This window comes from Saccopteryx bilineata, chromosome 1 (genome assembly GCF_036850765.1).
Source record: "Saccopteryx bilineata isolate mSacBil1 chromosome 1, mSacBil1_pri_phased_curated, whole genome shotgun sequence".
Lineage (NCBI taxonomy): Eukaryota > Metazoa > Chordata > Mammalia > Chiroptera > Emballonuridae > Saccopteryx > Saccopteryx bilineata.
In genome coordinates, this window is record NC_089490.1 from 407,216,102 (window position 1) to 407,232,468 (window position 16,367).

General features: G+C 61.3%; 2 protein-coding genes across 2 annotated transcripts in view; both read left to right on the forward strand.

Moving 5' to 3' along the window:
* The window catches only part of MUC6 (mucin 6, oligomeric mucus/gel-forming), a 22,852-nt gene extending 13,884 nt beyond the window's left edge, over positions 1 to 8,968 (forward strand). Inside the window, exons 32-37 of the mRNA XM_066252869.1 lie at positions 1,998 to 4,082; positions 4,180 to 6,912; positions 7,062 to 7,194; positions 7,789 to 7,956; positions 8,311 to 8,478; positions 8,833 to 8,968. Coding sequence (XP_066108966.1) covers positions 1,998 to 4,082; positions 4,180 to 6,912; positions 7,062 to 7,194; positions 7,789 to 7,956; positions 8,311 to 8,478; positions 8,833 to 8,968 — 5,423 coding nt within the window. The remainder of the gene's footprint in view (positions 1 to 1,997; positions 4,083 to 4,179; positions 6,913 to 7,061; positions 7,195 to 7,788; positions 7,957 to 8,310; positions 8,479 to 8,832) is intronic.
* Positions 8,925 to 15,814, forward strand: LOC136319078 (mucin-6-like). The gene is made up of 4 exons (XM_066252385.1): positions 8,925 to 12,204; positions 13,577 to 13,615; positions 14,860 to 14,962; positions 15,230 to 15,814. The coding sequence occupies exons 1-4, from the start codon at positions 9,780 to 9,782 to the stop codon at positions 15,405 to 15,407; spliced, it is 2,745 nt and encodes a 914-aa protein (XP_066108482.1). The 5' UTR covers positions 8,925 to 9,779; the 3' UTR covers positions 15,408 to 15,814.
* The last annotated feature ends 553 nt before the right edge of the window (positions 15,815 to 16,367 follow it).

Consider the following 16,367-nt stretch of genomic DNA (forward strand, 5'->3'; position numbering starts at 1 on the left):
GCTCAGCGGGGTTAGGGAGCAAGGCACAGAACAGCAGACACTATGGGGGTGCTCAGCGGGGTTAGGGAGCAAGGCAGACAGGACAGCAGACACTATGGGGGTGCTCAGCGGGGTTAGGGAGCAAGGCAGACAGGACAGCAGACACTATGGGGGTGCTCAGTGTGCCTTAGGGAGCAAGGCAGACAGGACAGCAGACACTATGGGGGTGCTCAGTGTGCCTCAGGGAGCAAGGCAGACAGAACAGCAGACACTATGGGGGTGCTCAGTGTGCCTCAGGGAGCAAGGCAGACAGAACAGCAGACACTATGGGGGTGCTCAGTGTGCCTCAGGGAGCAAGGCAGACAGAACAGCAGACACTATGGGGGTGCTCAGCGGGGTTAGGGAGCAAGGCAGACAGGACAGCAGACACTATGGGGGTGCTCAGCGGGGTTAGGGAGCAAGGCAGACAGGACAGCAGACACTATGGGGGTGCTCAGTGTGCCTCAGGGAGCAAGGCAGACAGAACAGCAGACACTATGGGGGTGCTCAGCAGGGTTAGGGAGCAAGGCAGACAGAACAGCAGACACTATGGGGGTGCTCAGCGGGGTTAGGGAGCAAGGCAGACAGAACAGCAGACACTATGGGGGTGCTCAGCGGGGTTAGGGAACAAGGCAGACAGAACAGCAGACACTATGGGGGTGCTCAGCGGGGTTAGGGAGCAAGGCAGACAGGACAGCAGACACTATGGGGGTGCTCAGCGGGGTTAGGGAACAAGGCAGACAGAACAGCAGACACTATGGGGGTGCTCAGCGGGGTTAGGGAGCAAGGCAGACAGAACAGCAGACACTATGGGGGTGCTCAGCGGGGTTAGGGAGCAAGGCAGACAGAACAGCAGACACTATGGGGGTGCTCAGCGGGGTTAGGGAGCAAGGCAGACAGGACAGCAGACACTATGGGGGTGCTCAGCGGGGTTAGGGAACAAGGCACACAGGACAGCAGACACTATGGGGGTGCTCAGCGGGGTTAGGGAGCAAGGCAGACAGGACAGCAGACACTATGGGGGTGCTCAGCGGGGCTTAGGGAACAAGGCAGACAGGACAGCAGACACTATGGGGGTGCTCAGCGGGGTTAGGGAGCAAGGCAGACAGGACAGCAGACACTATGGGGGTGCTCAGCGGGGTTAGGGAGCAAGGCAGACAGAACAGCAGACACTATGGGGGTGCTCAGTGTGCCTTAGGGAGCAAGGCAGACAGGACAGCAGACACTATGGGGGTGCTCAGTGTGCCTCAGGGAGCAAGGCAGACAGAACAGCAGACACTATGGGGGTGCTCAGTGTGCCTCAGGGAGCAAGGCACACAGAACAGCAGACACTATGGGGGTGCTCAGCGGGGTTAGGGAGCAAGGCAGACAGAACAGCAGACACTATGGGGGTGCTCAGTGTGCCTTAGGGAGCAAGGCAGACAGGACAGCAGACACTATGGGGGTGCTCAGTGTGCCTCAGGGAGCAAGGCAGACAGAACAGCAGACACTATGGGGGTGCTCAGTGTGCCTCAGGGAGCAAGGCACACAGAACAGCAGACACTATGGGGGTGCTCAGCGGGGTTAGGGAGCAAGGCAGACAGAACAGCAGACACTATGGGGGTGCTCAGTGTGCCTCAGGGAGCAAGGCAGACAGGACAGCAGACACTATGGGGGTGCTCAGCGGGGTTAGGGAGCAAGGCAGACAGGACAGCAGACACTATGGGGGTGCTCAGTGTGCCTCAGGGAGCAAGGCAGACAGAACAGCAGACACTATGGGGGTGCTCAGCAGGGTTAGGGAGCAAGGCAGACAGAACAGCAGACACTATGGGGGTGCTCAGCGGGGTTAGGGAGCAAGGCAGACAGAACAGCAGACACTATGGGGGTGCTCAGCGGGGCTTAGGGAACAAGGCAGACAGGACAGCAGGCAGGTACACTTAAGAAAGGTGTGAGGGAAAAGTGAGGAAAAGAAAAATGACTGACACATACTCTTTCCACAGAGCCCTCGACTCACCACCAAACTAAAAAAACAACCACTGGGCAGGAGACTCAACCCACGGGGACCCCAGGACCACCGGAGATCACCACAGGCCTGAACACACTGCACACAAGCCCCTTCACCTGGCCGGGCACAGCCACTCCCACCGGGCCTCACACTCCATCCACCACTCACTCTGCACACACTGGCTCAGTCTCCACCACCTCCCACATTACAGGTCCGCCCACAGGGACATCATTCAGAACCACAGCGAACTTTCCAACACATTCTCAATCCACGAACACACAATCTACCCACGTTCCAATCTCTGCCACCACCTCGGTCACTCCTACCTCTAACCGAGTTATCACCCCATCCCAACCACAGACACACTCTCCTCACATCTCCACTGCAAGGCCAACAGGCACCTCTCTGCCACCAACACATGTCCCTGGCACAGCCTCAGTGCCCTCACCCACCACACCTCCAGGGACAGTGTCCACATCTGGGACCACCCAAGGCCCTAACTCCATCAGCACAGGCAAAACCACCAGCTCCTCTGTGTCACACCCTTCCGTTCCTGCACACTCAGGGACAACACCTTCTCCAATAACCACAATCTCACCCACGACCTCCAGAACAGGCACTGGGACCCCCGTGACACACAGCGCCCAGGCCACGTCCAGCAGCAGGCCTCACACTCCATCCACCACTCACTCTGCACCCACTGGTTTAATCTCCACCACCTCCCACATTACAGGTCCGCCCACAGGGACATCATTCAGGACCACAGCGAACTTTCCAACAGATTCTCAATCCACGAACACACAATCTACCCACGTTCCAATCTCTGCCACCACCTCGGTCACTCCTACCTCTAACCGAGTTATCACCCCATCCCAACCACAGACACACTCTCCTCACATCTCCACTGCAAGGCCAACAGGCACCTCTCTGCCACCAACATATGTCCCTGGCACAGCCTCAGTGCCCTCACCCACCACACCTCCAGGGACACTGTCCACATCTGGGACCACCCAAGGCCCTAACTCCATCAGCACAGCCAAAACCACCAGCTCCTCTGTGTCACACCCTTCCGCTCCTGCGCACTCAGGGACAACACCTTCTCCATTCACCACAATCTCACCCACGACCTCCAGTACAGGCACTGGGACCCCCGTTACACACAGCGCCCAGGCCACGTCCAGCAGCAGGCCTCACACTCCATCCACCACTCACTCTGCACCCACTGGCTCAGTCTCCACCACCTCCCACATTACAGGTCCGCCCACAGGGACATCATTCAGGACCACAGCGAACTTGCCAACAGATTCTCAATCCACGAACTCACAATCTACCCACGTTCCAATCTCGGCCACCACCTCGGTCACTCCTACCTCTAACCGAGTTATCACCCCATCCCAACCACAGACACACTCTCCTCACATCTCCACTGCAAGGCCAACAGGCACCTCTCTGCCACCAACACATGTCCCTGGCACAGCCTCAGTGCCCGCACCCACAACACCTCCAGGGACAGTGTCTACATCTGGGAACACCCAAAGCCCTAACTCCATCAGCACAGGCAAAACCACCAGCTCCTCTGTGTCACACCCTTCCGCTCCTGCTCACTCAGGGACAACACCTTCTCCATTCACCACCATCTCACCCACAACCTCCAGTACAGGCACTGGGACCCCCGTGACACACAGCGCCCAGGCCACGTCCAGCAGCAGGCCTCACACTCCATCCACCACTCACTCTGCACCTACTGGCTCAGTCTCCACCACCTCCCACATTACAGGTCCGCCCACAGGGACATCATTCAGGACCACAGCGAACTTTCCAACAGATTCTCAATCCACGAACACACAATCTACCCACGTTCCAATCTCTGCCACCACCTCGGTCACTCCTACCTCTAACCGAGTTATCACCCCATCCCAACCACAGACACACTCTCCTCACATCTCCACTGCAAGGCCAACAGGCACCTCTCTGCCACCAACACATGTCCCTGGCACAGCCTCAGTGCCCGCACCCACAACACCTCCAGGGACAATGTCTACAACAAGAAACACCCAAGGTCCTAACTCCATCAGCACAGGCAAAACCACCAGCTCCTCCGTGTCACGCCCTTCCGCTCCTGCCCACTCAGGGACAACACCTTCTGCAATAACCACCATCTCACCCACGACCTCCAGAACAGGCACTGGGACCCCCCGTGACACACAGCACCCAGGTCACGTCCAGCAGCAGGCCTCACACTCCATCTACCACTCACTCTGCACCTACTGGCTCAGTCTCCACCACTTCCCACATTACAGGTCCGCCCACAGGGACATCATTCAGGACCACAGCGAACTTTCCAACAGATTCTCAATCCACGAACTCACAATCTACCCACGTTCCAATCTCGGCCACCACCTCGGTCACTCCTACCTCTAACCGAGTTATCACCCTATCCCAACCACAGACACACTCTCCTCACATCTCCACTGCAAGGCCAACAGGCACCTCTCTGCCACCAACACATGTCCCTGACACAGCCTCAGTGCCCGCACCCACAACACCTCCAGGGACAGTGTCCACATCTGGGACCACCCAAGGCCCTAACTCCATCAGCACAGCCAAAACCACCAGCTCCTCTGTGTCACACCCTTCCGCTCCTGCTCACTCAGGGACAACACCTTCTCCATTCACCACCATCTCACCCACAACCTCCAGTACAGGCACTGGGACCCCCGTGACACACAGCGCCCAGGCCACGTCCAGCAGCAGGCCTCACACTCCATCCACCACTCACTCTGCACCTACTGGCTCAGTCTCCACCACTTCCCACATTACAGGTCCGCCCACAGGGACATCATTCAGGACCACTGCCACATTCCCAACAGTTTCTCAATCCACGAACACTCAATCCACCCACGTTCCAATCTCTGCCACCACCTCGGTCACCCCAACCTCTAACCGAGTTATCACCCCATCCCAACCACAGACACTCTCTCCTCACATCTCCACTGCAAGGCCAACAGGCACCTCTCTGCCACCAACACATGTCCCTGACACAGCCTCAGTGCCCTCACCCACAACACCTCCAGGGACAATGTCCACATCTGGGAACACCCAAGGCCCTAACTCCATCAGCACAGGCAAAACCACCAGCTCCTCTGTGTCACGCCCTTCCGCTCCTGCCCACTCAGGGACAACACCTTCTCCATTCACCACCATCTCACCCACGACCTCCAGTACAGGCACTGGGACCCCCGTGACACACAGCACCCAGGCCATGTCCAGCAGCAGGCCTCACACTCCATCCACCACTCACTCTGCACCTACTGGCTCAGTCTCCACCACCTCCCACATTACAGGTCCGCCCACAGGGACATCATTCAGGACCACTGCCACATTCCCAACAGTTTCTCAATCCACGAACACTCAATCCACCCACGTTCCAATCTCTGCCACCACCTCGGTCACCCCAACCTCTAGCCGAGTTATCACCCCATCCCAACCACAGACACACTCTCCTCACATCTCCACTGCAAGGCCAACAGGCACCTCTCTGCCACCAACACATGTCCCTGGCACAGCCTCAGTGCCCGCACCCACAACACCTCCAGGGACAGTGTCTACATCTGGGAACACCCAAGGTCCTAACTCCATCAGCACAGGCAAAACCACCAGCTCCTCCGTGTCACGCCCTTCCGCTCCTGCCCACTCAGGGACAACACCTTCTCCAATAACCACCATCTCACCCACGACCTCCAGAACAGGCACTGGGACCCCCGTGACACACAGCACCCAGGTCACGTCCAGCAGCAGGCCTCACACTCCATCTACCACTCACTCTGCACCTACTGGCTCAGTCTCCACCACTTCCCACATTACAGGTCCGCCCACAGGGACATCATTCAGGACCACAGCGAACTTTCCAACAGATTCTCAATCCACGAACTCACAATCTACCCACGTTCCAATCTCGGCCACCACCTCGGTCACTCCTACCTCTAACCGAGTTATCACCCTATCCCAACCACAGACACACTCTCCTCACATCTCCACTGCAAGGCCAACAGGCACCTCTCTGCCACCAACACATGTCCCTGGCACAGCCTCAGTGCCCGCACCCACAACACCTCCAGGGACAGTGTCCACATCTGGGACCACCCAAGGCCCTAACTCCATCAGCACAGCCAAAACCACCAGCTCCTCTGTGTCACACCCTTCCGCTCCTGCTCACTCAGGGACAACACCTTCTCCATTCACCACCATCTCACCCACAACCTCCAGTACAGGCACTGGGACCCCCGTGACACACAGCGCCCAGGCCACGTCCAGCAGCAGGCCTCACACTCCATCCACCACTCACTCTGCACCCACTGGCTCAGTCTCCACCACCTCCCACATTACAGGTCCGCCCACAGGGACATCATTCAGGACCACTGCCACATTCCCAACAGTTTCTCAATCCACGAACACTCAATCCACCCACGTTCCAATCTCTGCCACCACCTCGGTCACCCCAACCTCTAACCGAGTTATCACCCCATCCCAACCAAGGACACTCTCTCCTCACATCTCCACTGCAAGGCCAACAGGCACCTCTCTGCCACCAACACATGTCCCTGACACAGCCTCAGTGCCCTCACCCACAACACCTCCAGGGACAATGTCCACATCTGGGAACACCCAAGGCCCTAACTCCATCAGCACAGGCAAAACCACCAGCTCCTCTGTGTCACGCCCTTCCGCTCCTGCCCACTCAGGGACAACACCTTCTCCATTCACCACCATCTCACCCACGACCTCCAGTACAGGCACTGGGACCCCCGTGACACACAGCACCCAGGCCATGTCCAGCAGCAGGCCTCACACTCCATCCACCACTCACTCTGCACCTACTGGCTCAGTCTCCACCACCTCCCACATTACAGGTCCGCCCACAGGGACATCATTCAGGACCACTGCCACATTCCCAACAGTTTCTCAATCCACGAACACTCAATCCACCCACGTTCCAATCTCTGCCACCACCTCGGTCACCCCAACCTCTAACCGAGTTATCACCCCATCCCAACCACAGACACACTCTCCTCACATCTCCACTGCAAGGCCAACAGGCACCTCTCTGCCACCAACACATGTCCCTGGCACAGCCTCAGTGCCCTCACCCACAACACCTCCAGGGACAATGTCTACAACAAGAAACACCCAAGGTCCTAACTCCATCAGCACAGGCAAAACCACCAGCTCCTCCGTGTCACGCCCTTCCGCTCCTGCCCACTCAGGGACAACACCTTCTCCAATAACCACCATCTCACCCACGACCTCCAGAACAGGCACTGGGACCCCCGTGACACACAGCACCCAGGTCACGTCCAGCAGCAGGCCTCACACTCCATCCACCACTCACTCTGCACCTACTGGCTCAGTCTCCACCACCTCCCACATTACAGGTCCGCCCACAGGGACATCATTCAGGACCACAGCGAACTTTCCAACAGATTCTCAATCCACGAACTCACAATCTACCCACGTTCCAATCTCGGCCACCACCTTGGTCACTCCTACCTCTAACCGGGTTATCACCCTATCCCAACCACAGACACACTCTCCTCACATCTCCACTGCAAGGCCAACAGGCACCTCTCTGCCACCAACACATGTCCCTGGCACAGCCTCAGTGCCCTCACCCACCACACCTCCAGGGACAGTGTCCACATCTGGGACCACCCAAGGCCCTAACTCCATCAGCACAGCCAAAACCACCAGCTCCTCTGTGTCACACCCTTCCGCTCCTGCGCACTCAGGGACAACACCTTCTCCAATAACCACCATCTCACCCACGACCTCCAGTACAGGCACTGGGACCCCCGTGACACACAGCGCCCAGGCCACGTCCAGCAGCAGGCCTCACACTCCATCCACCACTCACTCTGCACCTACTGGCTCAGTCTCCACCACTTCCCACATTACAGGTCCGCCCACAGGGACATCATTCAGGACCACTGCCACATTCCCAACAGTTTCTCAATCCACGAACACTCAATCCACCCACGTTCCAATCTCTGCCACCACCTCGGTCACCCCAACCTCTAACCGAGTTATCACCCCATCCCAACCACAGACACTCTCTCCTCACATCTCCACTGCAAGGCCAACAGGCACCTCTCTGCCACCAACACATGTCCCTGACACAGCCTCAGTGCCCGCACCCACAACACCTCCAGGGACACTGTCCACATCTGGGAACACCCAAGGCCCTAACTCCATCAGCACAGGCAAAACCACCAGCTCCTCTGTGTCACGCCCTTCCGCTCCTGCCCACTCAGGGACAACACCTTCTCCATTCACCACCATCTCACCCACGACCTCCAGTACAGGCACTGGGACCCCCGTGACACACAGCACCCAGGCCACGTCCAGCAGCAGGCCTCACACTCCATCCACCACTCACTCTGCACCTACTGGCTCAGTCTCCACCACCTCCCACATTACAGGTCCGCCCACAGGGACATCATTCAGGACCACTGCCACATTCCCAACAGTTTCTCAATCCACGAACACTCAATCCACCCACGTTCCAATCTCTGCCACCACCTCGGTCACCCCAACCTCTAACCGAGTTATCACCCCATCCCAACCACAGACACACTCTCCTCACATCTCCACTGCAAGGCCAACAGGCACCTCTCTGCCACCAACACATGTCCCTGGCACAGCCTCAGTGCCCTCACCCACAACACCTCCAGGGACAATGTCTACAACAAGAAACACCCAAGGTCCTAACTCCATCAGCACAGGCAAAACCACCAGCTCCTCCGTGTCACGCCCTTCCGCTCCTGCCCACTCAGGGACAACACCTTCTCCAATAACCACCATCTCACCCACGACCTCCAGAACAGGCACTGGGACCCCCGTGACACACAGCACCCAGGTCACGTCCAGCAGCAGGCCTCACACTCCATCTACCACTCACTCTGCACCTAGTGGCTCAGTCTCCACCACCTCCCACATTACAGGTCCGCCCACAGGGACATCATTCAGGACCACAGCGAACTTTCCAACAGATTCTCAATCCACGAACTCACAATCTACCCACGTTCCAATCTCGGCCACCACCTTGGTCACTCCTACCTCTAACCGGGTTATCACCCTATCCCAACCACAGACACACTCTCCTCACATCTCCACTGCAAGGCCAACAGGCACCTCTCTGCCACCAACACATGTCCCTGGCACAGCCTCAGTGCCCGCACCCACAACACCTCCAGGGACAGTGTCCACATCTGGGACCACCCAAGGCCCTAACTCCATCAGCACAGCCAAAACCACCAGCTCCTCTGTGTCACACCCTTCCGCTCCTGCTCACTCAGGGACAACACCTTCTCCATTCACCACCATCTCACCCACAACCTCCAGTACAGGCACTGGGACCCCCGTGACACACAGCGCCCAGGCCACGTCCAGCAGCAGGCCTCACACTCCATCCACCACTCACTCTGCACCCACTGGCTCAGTCTCCACCACCTCCCACATTACAGGTCCGCCCACAGGGACATCATTCAGGACCACTGCCACATTCCCAACAGTTTCTCAATCCACGAACACTCAATCCACCCACGTTCCAATCTCTGCCACCACCTCGGTCACCCCAACCTCTAACCGAGTTATCACCCCATCCCAACCACAGACACTCTCTCCTCACATCTCCACTGCAAGGCCAACAGGCACCTCTCTGCCACCAACACATGTCCCTGACACAGCCTCAGTGCCCTCACCCACAACACCTCCAGGGACAATGTCCACATCTGGGAACACCCAAGGCCCTAACTCCATCAGCACAGGCAAAACCACCAGCTCCTCTGTGTCACGCCCTTCCGCTCCTGCCCACTCAGGGACAACACCTTCTCCATTCACCACCATCTCACCCACGACCTCCAGTACAGGCACTGGGACCCCCGTGACACACAGCACCCAGGCCACGTCCAGCAGCAGGCCTCACACTCCATCCACCACTCACTCTGCACCTACTGGTTTAATCTCCACCACCTCCCACATTACAGGTCCGCCCACAGGGACATCATTCAGGACCACTGCCACATTCCCAACAGTTTCTCAATCCACGAACACTCAATCCACCCACGTTCCAATTTCTGCCACCACCTCGGTCACCCCAACCTCTAGCCGAGTTATCACCCCATCCCAACCACAGACACACTCTCCTCACATCTCCACTGCAAGGCCAACAGGCACCTCTCTGCCACCAACACATGTCCCTGGCACAGCCTCAGTGCCCTCACCCACAACACCTCCAGGCACAATGTCTACAACAAGAACCACCCAAGGTCCTAACTCCATCAGCACAGGCAAAACCACCAGCTCCTCTGTGTCACGCCCTTCCGTTCCTGCACACTCAGGGACAACACCTTCTCCATTCACCACCATCTCACCCACGACCTCCAGTACAGGCACTGGGACCCCCGTGACACACAGCACCCAGGCCACGTCCAGCAGCAGGCCTCACACTCCATCCACCACTCACTCTGCACCTACTGGCTCAGTCTCCACCACCTCCCACATTACAGGTCCGCCCACAGGGACATCATTCAGGACCACTGCCACATTCCCAACAGTTTCTCAATCCACGAACACTCAATCCACCCACGTTCCAATTTCTGCCACCACCTCGGTCACCCCAACCTCTAGCCGAGTTATCACCCCATCCCAACCACAGACACACTCTCCTCACATCTCCACTGCAAGGCCAACAGGCACCTCTCTGCCACCAACACATGTCCCTGGCACAGCCTCAGTGCCCTCACCCACAACACCTCCAGGCACAATGTCTACAACAAGAACCACCCAAGGTCCTAACTCCATCAGCACAGGCAAAACCACCAGCTCCTCTGTGTCACGCCCTTCCGTTCCTGCACACTCAGGGACAACACCTTCTCCATTCACCACAATCTCACCCACGACCTCCAGTACAGGCACTGGGACCCCCGTGACACACAGCACCCAGGCCACGTCCAGCAGCAGGCCTCACACTCCATCCACCACTCACTCTGCACCTACTGGCTCAGTCTCCACCACTTCCCACATTACAGGTCCGCCCACAGGGACATCATTCAGGACCACAGCGAACTTGCCAACAGATTCTCAATCCACGAACACACAATCTACCCACGTTCCAATCTCTGCCACCACCTCGGTCACTCCTACCTCTAACCGAGTTATCACCCCATCCCAACCACAGACACTCTCTCCTCACATCTCCACTGCAAGGCCAACAGGCACCTCTCTGCCACCAACACATGTCCCTGGCACAGCCTCAGTGCCCTCACCCACAACACCTCCAGGCACAATGTCTACAACAAGAACCACCCAAGGTCCTAACTCCATCAGCACAGGCAAAACCACCAGCTCCTCTGTGTCACGCCCTTCCGCTCCTGCACACTCGGGGACAACACCTTCTCCAATCACCGCAGTCCCTTCCACGAGCCGGCTGTGGACTGGGACCCCCACGGGGACCACCCGCACCTCCACCTCCTTGTCCCAGTCCCCTGGCTCCAGCATCAGCCCTCCTGTATCCTCTGCGGCTTCCCCAGCATCAAACCACAGTCCTCTGACCACTGTCACTTCGCCGTCTCCTCGCCCCCAGTACTCCACTGCTCTTCCTGGCAGCTCTGCGCCCTCCTCTCTGCCCACAACCAGTGGGCATACTCCGTCCTCCTCAGGACTCCCCACAGTCTCAAATTACGCCTCGCTGTCCACACTCTCCTTGTCCTCGGACGTGTCCACCCCCATCACATCCTCCCTCTCACCTCCACTCTCTGCCACTTTGCCCCCGTCTGCACTGCCCAGCACACCCCCTCTCCACATCTCCCCCAGTCCATCGCCTGTGCCCACCTCCAGCACCATCGGCCTTCTATCTACGCCCAGAACCACAGCCAGCGCCCCGGCCTCCCCCACCCTGTCTTCCCAGGCCACCACCTCTCAGTCCACTTCTCTCACCACCCGAGTCCCCACGCCCAGCCTGTCATCCACCGTGGGGGTGACATCTATCCCCAGTTCTCCAGCCACGAACTTCACCACCAGGCATCCTGCCACTGGACTGCTGACCACTGTCCTGCTGAGCAGCTCTCTCACTGCACATGGAGGCCCCTCCCCCACTGCAGGGCCATCCGTGTCCTCTCTCCGAACATCTGTACCCAGCTCCTCTAGTAAGTGCCACCTCTACAGGCCACCCAGCGCCTGGGCACACAGCTCCCTCGCAGCCTGGCCTCTGTCCTCCGTAGCACTCTGATCACTGCAGGTGTCCCTGCCTTCTGTCCCCTCGTGCTGCCCGATGGCCACTGGGGCTCAGCCATCGCCACCCTGTTGGCTCCCTACTCTCAGTGCTGCCATCACACCCGGCACATTGCTGTCATCGTGGTGCACACATCTCCTCTGCATCCCCAAAGCCTTCGCTTGTCCTGGGGACAGCCATGCAGCACAGGGCGCTGGGCACAGACTTGGTTGGAGAAGCAGCTTTGTCTGTAATCAGCTGCACTCTCTGGCCGTGCCACTGTGGTCTCAGCTCTAAGGTCCTCAGCTGCGCCCTGGAGGTGTCTGGACCCCACCTGCCCACCATGCTTCCCCACACCCTGCTCTCTGCAGCCCCCTGCCACCATGCTTCCCCACAGCCTGCTCTCTCAGCCACCCCCCTCTCTGCAGACACCTCCCCTCCATGCTTCCCCACAGCCTGCTCTCTCAGCCCCCCCCTCCTCTGCAGGCCCCTCTCCAGCAAGCTCCCATCCTGCTAGAATGGGCACCTGGCCTCTCCCTGGTGGCCCCCTTTCTGGACCCCCTCACGCCCCTGGCTGCAGTCCTGGCCTCCCCTCAGCAGCCCCCCATGACAGCCCCCTCCAGCACGCGGAGGAGGTCACGCTGGCAGAGACCTGGCGTACGACCAGGCTGCGGAGAGGAAAGCGGAGGTGGCAGCCCCGTCTCCCAGCAGCGTCCCTGCCCAGGCCTCAGCCCAGCCGCCTCCCCCGGCCTCCACTCTGGGCTCCCTCCTGCCCCCAGGCCTGCCTGAGCCGCCTGGTCCCCCAGGGACACTGCTCCCCTCCCTGCGGGGTGTCCCTTCCACAGCGCCCCTCACCTGGAGCAAGCTCTCCTCACAAGCCCCAGGAAGGCCTGTTCACAGTGACGCGCTTCTCCTGTGGGACGAGGGCTGGTGCAGGACGTCCGTGGGGGGGGACCCCAGGAAGCGGGGCAGGGAGCAGAGAGCAGGACAGACGGGGCCACAGGGACCCGTGGAGACACGGGGAGTCCTGTCCCGGCCAGGCCTCGCGCCCCAGCCCCAGCAGAGACGGGGCGGGCAGGGGCCAGGCTGGGGAGAACAGAGCTCCAGTCTTTGCTCAGAAACCTCTAGCAATTCCCTCAGGCGCCACGTTGGAAGTTCCTGATCACAGCGCTGCTCTGCCAGCTGCCGGGGAGCCCACGGTGGCTCGCCAACACCATCTGCCCACTGGCTCAGACGTCAGCCAGAGCTCACAGGTTCCCAGGGGCACCTCTGGGGACACTGACGGCCTCCCCTCCTCCCTCCCGCAGGTTCTAAGCCCAGCGTAACAGCTATACCTGCGCTCACAGGTAGGTACCTGCTGGGAAGGACGGTGGCTGGGGAGCGGGACAGCGGCCATCTGCCTCGTCCTCTGAGAAAGCCCCTGGCTAGAGGGGGGCAGCGGGAGACTCCAAGACTGCCCTGGTGTGAGAGAGGGCACCCAGGCTGGCCGGGCCAGGGCGGTGCCCACAGCCCCCCAGGGTGCCCTCCACCTCAGGGCGGTGCCCACAGCCCCCCAGGCTGGCCGGGCCAGGGCGGTGCCCACAGCCCCCCAGGGTGCCCTCCACCTCAGGGCTGTGCCGACAGCCCCCCAGGGTGCCCTCCACCTCAGGGCGGTGCCCACAGCCCCCCAGGCTGGCCGGGCCAGGGCGGTGCCCACAGCCCCCCAGGGTGCCCTCCACCTCAGGGCGGTGCCCACAGCCCCCCAGGCTGGCCGGGCCAGGGCGGTGCCCACAGCCCCCCAGGGTGCCCTCCACCTCAGGGCGGTGCCCACAGCCCCCCCAGGGTGCCCTCCACCTCAGGGCTGTGCCCACAGCCCCCCAGGGTGCCCTCCACCTTAGGGCTGTGCCGACAGCCCCCCAGGGTGCCCTCCACCTCAGGGCGGTGCCCACAGCCCCCCAGGCTGGCTGGGCCAGGGCGGTGCCCACAGCCCCCCAGGGTGCCCTCCACCTCAGGGCTGTGCCGACAGCCCCCCAGGGTGCCCTCCACCTCAGGGCGGTGCCCACAGCCCCCCCAGGGTGCCCTCCACCTCAGGGCGGTGCCCACAGCCCCCCCAGGGTGCCCTCCACCTCAGGGCTGTGCCCACAGCCCCCCAGGGTGCCCTCCACCTCAGGGCGGTGCCCACAGCCCCCCAGGGTGCCCTCCACCTCAGGGCGGTGCCCACAGCCCCCCAGGCTGGCCGGGCCAGGGCGGTGCCCACAGCCCCCCAGGGTGCCCTCCACCTCAGGGCTGTGCCGACAGCCCCCCAGGGTGCCCTCCACCTCAGGGCGGTGCCCACAGCCCCCCAGGCTGGCCGGGCCAGGGCGGTGCCCACAGCCCCCCAGGGTGCCCTCCACCTCAGGGCTGTGCCGACAGCCCCCCCAGGGTGCCCTCCACCTCAGGGCTGTGCAGCTGGTGCCCCGCTCCCTCCTAGACGGGGTGGGAGGACCCCAAGGCCCTGAGCCCCGGTGCCAGCCCTGCCCTCGAAGAGGCGGAGCAGGGCTCCCGGGCGTCTGCGCCCACCTAGCGTCGCCCTCTGGGGCTGCCGTCTCACTGCCTGCCTCCCCGCCCTCAGAGGTCTGCCACGTGAGGGAGTTTGAGGCGGAGGTCACTTACCAGGGCTGCACGGCCAACGTGACACTGACCCGCTGTGAGGGCGTCTGTGCCTCCTCGGCCAGGTGAGTGTCGGCCGGGCAGCCCCGGGCAGGGCGGGGCTCCGCACCTGGAATCTGCCTTGTCCACCCAGGGCCCCGCGTGGGGGTCGAGAGGTCCAGCTCAGCTCCCGCCCACCTCCTCCACGCCTACGGCTGGCCCTGGCCGCCGGCAAGGTCAGCAACAGAGCTGCGTCCGAGGACCCCCCGGACCTGCCCTGCCGGAGTGGCCAGGGAGGAGCGGGGCCTCCTCAGGCTGCGCCCTCACCGCCCCCTGGGGCGGGTTCTTTACAGCTTCAACACGAACACCAAGCAGGTGGACAGCGTCTGCAGCTGCTGCCACCCGCACAGCTCCTACGAGAAGCAGCTGGAGCTGCCCTGCCCGGACCCGGGGGCCCCGGGCCGACCGCTGGTGCTCACGCTGCAGGTGTTCAGAGGCTGCGTGTGCGGGCCCTGGCACTGCAGAGACTAGGGCGCAGCCCCCTGAGCGAGAGGGTGACGCGTGGCCCCCGCCCCCCAGCCCCTGCCCGCTGTGCCCAGCAACCCCTTTCCAGGCATGGCCTTAACGAGCCCTGGGCACACTGCGCCCAGGCACGACACTTCAGGGCCGCGCCCACCCGTCGTCCCCGCAGCCTCAGCTGGGGAGGCCACGCCCAGCCCTGGCAGAGCTGAGCCACCGGGACAGGACGGCCGAGGAAGGCGGCCCCAGAGAAGGCGCCCGGGAGAGGGGCACAGAGCGGGGATGGCGGGGGCGAGGAGAGCAGCTGAGCCGACGGGAAGCAAGGGGGGGAGGGGGGTGTGCCGCACAGCCACGCCCACACCTGCCCCCGCCCAGCGCTCCAGCAGCCCTTGAACACGTGACAAATAAACTAGCGCTGTCCAGGCACCGTGGCCGTGAGCTCTGCTTGTCGTCTCCCACACTCCCCTGGCTTCCATGGGCCCCCGGCCCCAGAGAGCCCCACGGGGCCGGGCCTGGCCCAGGCTGGGACCCTCGCCTCCTCTGCCGGCCCTCCTGCCCTCCTCAGGCCCACCCCCGGGGTCCAGTCCTCGCTCGGGCCACGCACCCCTGCGAGCTCCGCAGGCTCATATCCAAGAAGGACATCGCCCCACAAGCACTGCAGGGGGAGCCAGGGCTAGGGGAGCCCCAGAATGATCCCAGAGATTCGACCGCAAAAGGCCCATCACCTCTAAGGCACCCAAGCTTCTGCCCATGGCCCCAGCCACCCTGCTCTGAAGAGCCCGTCCTGGCCAAGCACCGGCCTGTGCCATCAGGGTGGGTGGCAGCATGGCTACAGAAAAGACCTCGACCGCAGGCAGGGCAGCTCCCCTCAAACACTACACACACGTGGTCACCTCTCCCTCCCACCCCTCCAGGGACAACACTAACGGTCTCTTCCCCTTCCTGTCCCTCTGGGGATGACACTCACAGCCC